This window comes from Heloderma suspectum, chromosome 2 (assembly GCF_057233095.1).
Source record: "Heloderma suspectum isolate Gila_16-S chromosome 2, 16-S_ref, whole genome shotgun sequence".
Classification (NCBI taxonomy): domain Eukaryota; kingdom Metazoa; phylum Chordata; class Lepidosauria; order Squamata; family Helodermatidae; genus Heloderma; species Heloderma suspectum.
This window is the reverse complement of record NC_139459.1, coordinates 406,444,747-406,456,408: the sequence shown is the minus strand read 5'-3', so window position 1 is coordinate 406,456,408 and position 11,662 is coordinate 406,444,747. Positions and strand designations below refer to the sequence as shown.

The window sequence follows — 11,662 nt, the reverse complement described above, 5'->3', positions numbered from 1 at the left end:
TAAATGTCACCCCTTGAGAAATCTGCAGAGAAACAGCAAATAGGTGGAGGGACTCGCTCAGCTGGGGAAAGGCTACTTTGCACCTAAAGTGCGGTGGGAAGCATCACTGGAACACCAGTCCCGGTGTTGCAGAACCCAGAGTCAGAGAGACCACGGAGTGAAGGAAAAAGAGATTCTTTATTTAACGCGCGGGCTTAAGGCTGGAATCGTTTCCAAAGAGCCAGAAGCCCCGATTTACATTAGCACATTGGTTTTATAGACATTGTGACATATATGAAATGGCTCCTCCTCCCCCTCCCGCATGGGGTTGCAATCCTCAACATTTCTTCTCTTAGCACTATTGTTTATAATACAAGAACTGGGTTATAGGGTAGCCATGATAAGGAGAGAACAGAAGAGAACAGCAGAGAACAAGATATACAATTGTATGACCTTTGACAAGATAAGGAATTCCTGTGTCTCGTCAGCTTACAACAATATATTCAAGGGAGAAAGAGCTCAGCAAGAACATGAAGCATGAGACTGCATGAGGCTACTTAGTCTGACCCCCGATATGGCTGCTACATTCCCCCCTTAAATGCATAATTTCATTACAATTATAGCATTTCTGATAACTATACAAAGCTTTTTGTGACATACATATTACTTAGCCTCTTGTTGGGCTATTAGAGCATAGAGGGCAGCAGTTTTACTAGCTGAGACATAAAACAGATTGGTTAAACAGCGCATAAGACAAGGAACGCAGAGACATAACAGAACTTTTATGAACAATATTGGTAGAATTAGGATGAACAATGCTTCTAAGCTAGCTAAGATCTGGAAGCCAAGGGGTTAACTAATTGAGCTAATTGTTTTGTCTTATTGTTTTGTTAGCTACTATATTGTGCAGCTTGTTGATCTGTTCATCTACAGCATTGCCATTATTAGTTAAGTTAAAACAACAGAGCTTTTGGTGTGTCTCACAACTTAAATGATGAAGAAGGAAGAGGTAATCTATACTAGCTCTATTTTCTAGAACTGCACCTCTTAGATCACGCAACTCTTTATTTAACAGTGACAATGCTCGTGAGGTGGCATTTATGCTTTTGGCTAAGCTGCAAGCTAACCAGTTGTTCTTTAGACCATTAGCCAAGGCTAAACCTGGAACCTTAACCAGTGACATTGCTAAGGCCAATTTTTCTGAGTCAGAATATAACTGCACATGACTATTACAATTTTTAGTTAGTTGGAGTGCTCAAGGCTGCCGTCGACGGATTTTCTCGGGCTACAGGGGAAGAATTGGCACCAGTTCAATTGGCGGCTGAGGCAACATGGGTGGTTATCAGACAAGTTGGCAGGAATGAATGACCAAGTGCGGGAATTACATGTCTAAAACCATCCATGAGGCAAAAGTATGTGGGCATCATTAAAAGATATGTTTTGAATTTTATTACAGTGGAAGGGGGCCAGGGATAGCTTTGTATTTTCTGGAAAAATTTTTGACAATTAAGCATTTGTGCACACGTAGCATTTGTTTCAGCAATGATGGGGGTGCGTAGAGTGAACTCTGTAGGGGGTAGGATCTTTGCAACCACGCCCCAATTAGCATTTTGGGAATAAGTTAAACTTACACCATAAACTCTTAACATGGTATCTTTTTGAATTTTCCCAGGATGTCTACAGACAGGTATTAGGCAAGAGCTAATAAGCCTGTTTGCAGGTATACCTCTTGGCAAACAAAAATGTTTTACTCTCGTGATGTTAGCCAGGTGAAGCCAGTAATTATCAGCAAATCACTGGGACAAACTTCTTTTTCTAGGGGCAGACCCCCCTTTTTGCACCTTATTAAGGAAACACAACGCAGCACTACTAACACTACAACACGCATGTTTGATCTTCTTTGGGATCTGACCGTACGCTGGGCAGCTATTCACCTGGCAAGCTGCAGTAGGGTCTAGTCCCCTTCTTCAATTCTCCAGTTGCAGGTCTGACCGTACGCAGGGGGACAGTTTCCCGGTGTGTCCACAGTAAGGTCTAGCCTGAGTCTTCTTACTGCTTTTTCAGAATGATTTTTAAAGGATTTTCAGGATTTCTGTTTACAGTCTACTCTCCCCCTCTCGCTCTCTTGACTCGTGTCCAATGTATCCAGGGTTTAATTCTAGCTGCTTTCATAGCTGCGGGGGTGGAAAGTATGACAGTTCTCAGTCCTCTCTATCTGGGAGTCAAAGGGTTATTTTTCCCTCTTTAACTCATACTTTAACTTTTAATTGGAAAGGATGAACTTCTGTGATGGGAATGGCTTATTTTCTAAGACAAAGCTACGCTGGGCTTGAAGAACTTTGTTTAGTGTTTGGACTTCTTGTTGCTTGCTTTTGATGCTGCTCCAGTGTCAATTATGAAGTCAATGTCACAGCCCCTCACAGTCAATGTCATGGCCCTTCTCAAGCTGTCTCCCTCTTATAGAATCATAGAATAGTAGGGTTGGAAGGGGCCTACAAGGCCATCGAGTCCAACCCCCTGCTCAATGCAGGAATCCAAGTCAGAGCATCCCTGACAAATGGCTGTCCAGCCTCGTCTTGAAGGCCTCCAGTGTGGGAGAGCCCACCACCTCCCCAGGTAATTGGTTCCATTGCCGTATTGCTCTGACACTCAGGAAGTTTTTCCTGATGTTCAGTCGGAATCTTCGCCCATTCTGGCCCCTTTGTTTTTTTCCTTTGTGTATTTGATTTATTTTATTTGGGCATTCATGCCACTAATGTCCATCTTGTCCACACTGGGCACACTGGTTCTTTTTTTTAAGAATCTTCTGCCTCTGCCGGGTCTTCTTCTTTTCTTTTTTCGTTTACGTCTTCTTGGGCCTCTGGGTCGAGGGGGGTGTACTGGCGATAGGCATTTGAAAGACGCTCCAAGTACGCTCTGGGGCCTCGGTGGCACCTTGCAGCACTTTAGACACTTTGGTCATATTAACTGACTTCTTCATACCTGCTTTCATGGCTTCTAACAGCAGGGTTTGATACTGGGTGAGGCGCTCTAGCCCCACTTGTGTTTTGGGATTCCAGCAGGGGGGGGTTACTTACAAGGAGACTTTATTGGGTAACTTACAGCACACAGGCGTACTTAATGGTTGGATCAGACAGCTTCTCTGAACCACGAGCTATTGCACTAAATGGGTTTTTATACTATACATGTTACCCATGAGGCAGCACAACACTAGCAAGCATTTTCAGCATAGGCTAGAAGTGCTTGGTTCTCAGGCACAGCTTCCTGTAAACAACTTCGCTTCCCAAAGTGCTTGATAACACTTTTTATTTATTAGTATGGGAAGACAAATTTTTTCTCTTTCTTTTGCTTTCTTTTTCTTTGCTGATCTGCCTGTATTGCAGATCATGTTTCAAACTTTTTATATAAAACTTTCTGATCTATGCACCAGCCTTGTTTCTTTATTTGTCTTTTTCAAGTTAAACTTACTTACTTAAACCTTTCTGCCTTACACTAGTCCCAATGACACACATTTGGGATAGGCTCTTCTTCTCCTTCTAGTTAGATTTTCTTTATCTTAAAGAACTATTACATTATTGTGGCTACTTTACCCCAGGTAATAAGCTCCAGGCACAATCAGCTGCTTTTAATTTACCCTGGGGGCAACTATGGCCACGCTTCTTTTCTACAAATGTTTTTTCTTTGCCTCTTGCCTTTTCTTTTTTCTTTTTTCTTTTTTTCTCCTTTATCTGTCTGCTACTTTCTCTATTCCTTTTTTTCTACTTGCTTTTGTCTTTTCTCTCCTTGTCATCCATTGGGAACCACACTTAGTATTATTTGGAGTTGCAACTAACACTAATCTGCAAATATCACATATATTTTATGATATTTAAGAAATCATAAAATATATACAACAAACTTTTTCTGCAATTTAACACAATGAATGGAAAACACTTCTTGCATGGTAAGGCATGATGGAGCAGATCCAGCAATTATACTGCTCTTCTGGCTGAAAGCTCAGGGCCCATTAACATCAAGGGACGGGCATACCCACACACGCAGAGTTCTAGGTCACCATTTTTGCATCGGCAACTCTATGCTGCATGAGTTCTGGCAGAAGGAAATCTAAAAGTTATAGATCAAACTCAGCCTGCTGTACACTGAGCTGACTACAAACATAGACACACGGTCCACAGCGATGAGAGTTCAAGTTTATCAAAAGCTTCACAGCACTGTCCATGGCAAGTTTGTGACAATTTAAAATTTTAGTTCATGTGCAGAGTGTCTCTAAAAAGCCCAGATGATGATGGAGGCAAACAGAGAAGGCTCTGGGCAATGAAGATGCGATGTTTCCAGCAAAGGCTCTCTACTTTTGCATGAGTTTAAAAAGGGAAAGTGTGGCCCTACACCCCTTCTGACAGACAAGGGCCTTTAACTTTTTAGCAAGGCCTCTGTCTAAACAGAGCCGCACAGCTCAGCTCTCTAGCCGTGACGCTTTAACTTGGGCAACTCCTCTGTAAATTTTATTTTACTTCTGTCAGGTTCTCTCACAGACATTTTAAGAACTTACTCTTTTTTTTTTCTTTTCTAACCTGGTACACGAAAGCACTGAAACACTGAGTGCCGAAACTCAGGACGCTGGGGGGTGATGGGCATCGCTTTATACTTGCATTTTTCAGGCAGCCATTAATCTTCGGGGAGGCGGTGGGGTGATTTGCAGGACTTCAAAGGCAAGCTTCTCAGTTTGTTTGTATTTGTAAATCCCAAGCTCAAAACAGGACACGATGAGGTACAGGGCAGCCAAATTCTTGCTCTGGCACAGGCAACAAATAACTCAGGTCAGCTTTCTTCGCTGGGGTCTCAAACAGGAAAACAGTCTTAATTTAAAGTTGTAACATCACTGACAGCGTCAGCCAGCCAGCTACACAGATCTCATTGTTTTTCAAGACAGTTGCTCCAATATCTTCTTTTCTTCTCAATCAGGTTGGGTCTCCCAGCTTACACAGTTTATTGCAGCTTTCAGGAGCATGGCAGTAGCGTGATTTTGGCTTGGCCAGGAACATGCTGTCTGGTTTCTCGGTCTCTTTAGCACACACACTTAGGCAGTGTAACACCGGACACTCAAATCAGTGAGATTTCTTTATTGCAGGGAATCCCACGGCAAAAGCTTAATGGTTACGCTCTTCAGAAATCATATAGCTGATGGTCAGTAGCTACAGGCTCTATGCAATTTTAACACAGTTCAAAGCTAAACACGGTTACCTTGACAGAGATCTTCAACGTGGTCTTTCCGCTTCATTCTGCTTTGGGACAGTCTTATGGCACACTTTCCACTCGGAGAGGGGTCTAGCCTGTGCTCTGGGGGCTGATTCTTCACCTTTATTTTCTATTTTGCCTTCATCTTCTGAGTCTTCATTTTCAGTTTCCATTTCTTAGGGATTTTATCTCAATTAGGCGAGATGATGATGTTGCACAACTCAGAACGTTGTGGGCAATTTTCCTGCCCCCCCTCTCTCGGCGCACTAGGCTAACAGCTACTTCTTCGGCCTTACACTCTCATGCTCCCACGCTTTGTTTAAAGCCAGACTGTCTTGCAACATTTTTCTAATTAACAGCCTCAGATCTTGTTTTTTTTCCTCTCAGCTCGACCTTGAGCTTTTTGCTGTTTTCTCTCTCTATTCTGAATCTTTTTAAAAAAAAAACCTTTTTCCTTCTTTGTTTGACATACATCTCAAGGGGGTGCAAGGTTTGCTTCCCCCACCACCTATAGCCTCCCTCCTAAATTGAAGACAGACACAATTAGGGAATGGGAATTGGTCAGTGAGTAAGGGGTCTCACTGGCCGACACAAGAGGATTTTTCACACCACGCACTTTGCTACTGGCCTGGGCACCCGGACGGTCAACGGTATGCGTCAGAAACCGCAGTAGCCACTCACACAATCATCAATCTCTCCACTACATCCATATGTCCCTGCCACCCACTTTTCCCACTTTTTACCAGAGCGGAAAACGGCTTCCCCAGCTTCCTCAGCTTCCTACTGAGTACTGGCGTGCTAGGTACTGGCGCCCACTCGGGGGTGTGATCAGGCCCCCCTTCTACCCGCAAGGAGTAGGTTCTTTTGCTTACGTATACCACCAACACTGACCTTCTTCATGAGGTGGGGCCCTCTTTTTTTCTGCCCAGTGGCCTTTCTCCCTAAAGGCGGGGCCCTCTTTTTCCCATATACTTGCCTTTCTCCTGAAGGCTTCCAATGTGGGTTTCAACTCAATTGCAGCTGCGATACAGGCAGGGCTCAAGTTCCTTCCTCCGCTTCCCAAGGTTCTCTTGCTGCTCGCTGCCGTTTGGGCGATCCCGGTGCAGGCTTTCTCCCATTCACTCGACAAAAAGGTCGGTGGCGCCAAGAAAGGGAGGCATGCGCCGAGCTCGTCTTCCCGGTGCGGCGATCAAGAGCAGGCAACTGCCACCTGTCTGGCTCAGAGCCTGCCGCATCCGAGTCACGGCACCATTTATGTTGCAGAACCCAGAGTCAGAGAGACCACGGAGTGAAGGAAAAAGAGATTCTTTATTTAACGCGCGGGCTTAAGGCTGGAATCGTTTCCAAAGAGCCAGAAGCCCCGATTTACATTAGCACATTGGTTTTATAGACATTGTGACATATATGAAATGGCTCCTCCTCCCCCTCCCGCATGGGGTTGCAATCCTCAACATTTCTTCTCTTAGCACTATTGTTTATAATACAAGAACTGGGTTATAGGGTAGCCATGATAAGGAGAGAACAGAAGAGAACAGCAGAGAACAAGATATACAATTGTATGACCTTTGACAAGATAAGGAATTCCTGTGTCTCGTCAGCTTACAACAATATATTCAAGGGAGAAAGAGCTCAGCAAGAACATGAAGCATGAGACTGCATGAGGCTACTTAGTCTGACCCCCGATATGGCTGCTACACTGGAAGGCCACGCCCTCGTTGTATTCTATACTGTGGATTATTACATCATATCCCGCCTTCTTTCCCCTTGCAGAGAGCTCAAGGTGGCTCTCATGGTCCGCCTCTCCGTTTTATCCTCGCAGCAGCCCCGTGAGGTAGGTCAGGCGGAGAGTCAGTGCCTGGCCCAAGTCACCCAGTGAGCTTCGTGGCCGAGTGGGGACTAGAACCCGGATCTCCCGAGGCCCAGTCCAGCACTCGAACCACTACTCCACGCTGGCTCTCGTTTTTCAGTTTGTGAGATCAGAGGATATAGAGAAACTGCTTGGAGGGGGTGAGGCCCCGTACCCACCCTCTGGAGCCCTGCCCTTCATGGGTGATCAAGGCAGCCAGGTTGCACTTTATTTATTTATTTCATTTCATTTCATTTCTATACCGCCCAATAGCCGAAGCTCTCTGGGCGGTTCACAAAAATTAAAACCAAACGGCACACAATAAAACAATTTAAAATATATAGAACATTAAAACCACAATATAACAATACAACCACAATAAAACCTCAGGTTGCACTTCGGATTTCAGGGGTGGTTCATCCTTCCTTGATGGAGCGCATGGTCCCCACTCTTCCCAAGGAGGCAGAGGTGCAGTCTTTGTGCAAGGAATCTAGCCTGCAGCCTCAGGTGTCTTATACTTATCACCCAATGTATAAACTGCTTTTGTGGGAGCAAGGTATGGGGGAGGGGGGTGGCCTCTCAGCTACTGGTGGTCTTGGAGGACTATTGGATCCCAGGTTGTCACCCTGGTGGAGGACTTATACTGGGAACTGCAGAGTTTCACCATATAGGTTCTTCGGGATCTATCAGTGGCTTTCAGTATCATCGACCATGATATTCAAGTTCAACCCAACCTGTTTTGCTGCCCGAGTTGTCCCCACCACCACCACCACCACCACCACCAGCCTGCCACCACCTTCCTTCCCATCTGTGGGAATGTCACCCAAACTCTTACAGGGATTTGGGTGAGCAGGGCCTCATGCTGGGAGAACGAGCGCCTGCTCCAGAGAGCCCTGCCAGCCACTCTCTTGCTGCTGTAAATGCCATGGTGGGAGAATGGCTGGCAGGGCTCTCTAGAGCACCCACTAGAGGAGGAGGCCGGCCCTCCTGGTCAGGGCAGGGGACAACAGCACAATTCGCTCCTCCTCCTGCTCCACCAGCTCATGTAATGGGATGGCCACCCCTGATTGTATCTTTTGGAGGGTTGGGCTGTTGAAACCTATGTTTTAAAAAGATGTGGCACTGCTTTCCTGGTTTAATTATGAAATCTGATTTTATTGTAGTTTATGTTTTACCTATTAGTCTGATCTTTCTGGAATGGATTATGTCCTCATAGGCAGTCCACCAGTATTGGTACAAATAAGATATAATCTGTGAATGCCACTCTAGTTATCAATTCTATTCAGCATTAGAGTCAATGTTTTATATTTAGAAGAATCTGCCACTTCACTCGGTATTGTTTCCTCTGTGAATCAAAACAGCAAACCACTGTCTTGGTACTGTGATTTGTGGGAATATTCTCTTTTCATTTTCCAGCTGAATGTGGAAAGAGCTTCAGTCAGGGCTCCCACCTTACACAAGATGGAAGACTACACTCAGGAGAGAAGCCGAATAAATGCTCAGAGTGTGGAAAGAGCTTTAGTTGGAGCTCCAAACTTAACTCACATCAAAGTACTCCCACAGAGGAGAAGCCCTTTAAATGCTCTGAGTGTGGAAAGTGTTTCCATTGTAGCTGCAGCCTTAATCAACATCAAATAGTTCACACAGCTGAGAAGCCCTATCAATGCTTAGATTGTGGAAAGACCTTTAGAACAAAATCTCACCTTAACTCACATCAAAGAACTCACACAGGGGAGAAGCCCTTTAAATGCTCAGAGTGTGGAAAGTGTTTCCGTTGGAGCTCCGACCTTAATCAACATCAAAGAATACACACAGGGGAGAAGCCCTATCAGTGCTCAGAGTGTGGACAGAGCTTCTGTCAGCCCTCCAAACTTAAGTTACATCAAAGAATTCACACAGGGGAGAAGCCCTATCAATGCTCACAGTGTGGGAACACCTTTAGAAGGAAATCTCACCTTAACTCACATCAAAGAACTCACAAAGAGGAGAAACCCTTTAAATGCTCTGAGTGTGGAAAGTGTTTCCGTTGGAGCTGCAAACTTAATCAACATCAAAGAATTCACACAGAGGAGAAGCCTTATGAATGTTCAGATTGTGGAAAGTGTTTCGGGCGGAGCTCCCAGCTTAAATTGCATCAAAGAAATCACACAGGGGAGAAGCCCCATCAATGCTCAGAGTGTGGAAAGAGCTTTTCTTGGAGCTCTGAACTTTACTTACATCAAAGAGTTCACACAGGGGAGAAGCCTTATCAATGCTCAGAGTGTGGAAAGTGTTTCCATTGGAGCTGTAGCCTTCATCAGCATCAAAGAATGCACACAGGGGACAAGCCCTATAAATGCTCAGAGTGTGGAAAGAGCTTCAGTCATGGCCAAGTCCTCCAACACCATCAAATAATTCACACAGCTGAGAAGCCCTATCAATGCTTAGATTGTGGAAAGACCTTTAGAACAAAATTTCATCTTGACTCACATCAAAGAACTCACACAGGGGAGAAGCCCTTTAAATGCTCAGAGTGTGGAAAGTGTTTCCGTTGGAACTCCGACCTTAATCAACATCAAAGAATTCACACAGGGGAGAAGCCTTATAAATGCTCAGAGTGTGGAAACAGCTTTAGTCATGGCCAAAGCCTTAAACGTCATCAAAGAATTCACACAGGGGAGAAACCCTTTAAATGCTCAGAGTGTGGAAAGGGCTTCAGTCAGAGCTCTGAATTTAATTCACATCAAAGAATTCATACGGGAGAAGCCCTTTAAACGCTCAGAGTGTGGAAAGAGGTTCAGTTGGAGCTCTGGCCTTAACTCGCATCAACGAATGCACACAGAGGACAAGCCCTATAAATGCTGAGAGTGTGAAAAGGGCTTCGGTCATGACCAAGTCCTCCAACATCATCAAATAATTCACACAGCTGAGAAGCCCTTTAAATGCTCAGAACGTGGAAGAGTTTTCAGTCTAAGCAAGAGCCTTAAAAGACACAAAAGAATTCACACAGTGGATAAGCCCTATAGAGTGCAGAAAGGGTATCAATCAGAAATTGGAGGTTATTTTACTTGCAAGAATATACATAGGGGAGAAGATCTAGAATGTTGTGTGTGTAAAAAGCTTTCCTCGATGCAAATGCATGGAATTGCGAGAGAGAACACCCAGACGGAGGAATCTGGTAAGCCCTTGCAATCTCTGGAATGTGGGAAGATCCTCTCATGTGGCACACAGCCCTTCATTTCAAAAGCTTCAACCCCAGGAGAGAGCATGGAAATCATTTGAGTTGAGTTGACCAGTCAGATCTTAGCAACCAACAGAGAATTCACAGAAGGGACCAAGTGCATCAGTGCTCAAAATGGGGCAGGGCTCCCACCATCTCACCTGTCAGTGTGGCTTCCCAGGGACTGTGAGTCCAAAATGCCCCAAGAAGAGATCTGTGAGTACAGCTGCCTGATGAAACCAAGGCGACTCCTCCATCTTCAAGCGTAATATTACAGTTCTTTAAAAATGTTTTATGTTTTTACTGTTTTTAATGCTCTTTTATTATTGCAAGTCTTCATTGTTTTAAATTCTTGTGCACCACCTTGATGGTTCTTTAGCAGAAATAAACACCAGAGAAAGCCCCCAGCCTCCTCTCCTTGTGCAGTTAACATCAGTTTGTGTGACCATCCACAGCGCTACCGCTCTGAAAGGGGCCACGTGGCTTGGCGAATTCCCTCCATCTGCCCTCCCCCCCCCCATTTCCAGTCACCTTTCTTCTTTTCTTCCCTCCCCTATCCTGCTCTTCTGGAGTCTGTCCAGAGCACACCTTTGAGAAGTTTCAAGAGGGGAGGCTGGTGGGCAGGAAAAATTCTGAACTGTATTTGACTTTATACAAACAGAAGATTTGTTTTTCCCTCTCTCCCCACCCCCCGTTTCCAGTCACCATTCTTCTTTTCCTCCTTTTCCCTCCCCTATCCTGCTCTCTCTCTCCTGCATGCTGTCCAGAGCACACCTCGGGAAAGTTTCAAGGTGGGAGGCTGGTGGGCAAGAGAAATTCTGAAACATGAAAATCATAGAGCTGGTGTTCGCTGGCGCTACCGCAGCACAAAAGCCTGGATCCGAGACAATCCCCCGAACCACTGTCATGTCACAGAGCACAGCTGCCTCCATGGACTAATGCCAAAGATCACACATCCAGCACTTTTCCACGCTGCCATGGCACAAAAAGAGGGATCCAAGAGATGGATCCTCCTAGATCTTCATGGTTTTTACGTGGGATCCAAATTAAATCATGTTCAAATCAGCGCACAAGTGTGCCTATGGACTGAGCCATAAGAAGGATGGATCCCGCACGTCAGCGCACCTCCACGGTGTGGAAGCATGAATCCGAGGCACAGATCCTCCTGCATCTGCTGTGTCTTTACAGGGGACATCCTAAAGATCACCATGAAATCACAGCTCCTATCTGTGGCCGTGGATTGCGTCACAGAAGGCATGGGCTGGGGGAGTGGTCCTCAGAAAGCATGCGGAGGCCCGTGAGGATCCGTGCTTCAGACCCACGTTTTTGAGCCATGGTGGCACCGGAGTAGGGGACACAGGGACGTTATGGTTCAGTCCACGGTCACAAATGTGCTCTGTGCT

The 11,662-nt window shown here is 45.3% G+C and overlaps 1 protein-coding gene and 1 long non-coding RNA gene across 2 annotated transcripts in view; one reads left to right on the top strand and one right to left on the bottom strand.

The window, feature by feature from the left end:
* Window positions 1–2,540, bottom strand: part of LOC146356762 (uncharacterized) — a 42,618-nt gene extending 40,078 nt beyond the window's left edge. The window contains exon 1 of the long non-coding RNA XR_014787326.1: window positions 1,777–2,540. This is a non-coding gene — a long non-coding RNA (uncharacterized LOC146356762). The remainder of the gene's footprint in view (window positions 1–1,776) is intronic.
* The window catches only part of LOC146356761 (uncharacterized), a 40,036-nt gene extending 29,374 nt beyond the window's left edge, over window positions 1–10,662 (top strand). Inside the window, 2 exon segments of the mRNA XM_084831991.1 lie at window positions 8,545–9,809; window positions 9,811–10,662. Of these exon segments, the coding sequence (XP_084688117.1) occupies window positions 8,545–9,809; window positions 9,811–10,321 (1,776 nt within the window). The 3' untranslated portion in view covers window positions 10,322–10,662.
* The last annotated feature ends 1,000 nt before the right edge of the window (window positions 10,663–11,662 follow it).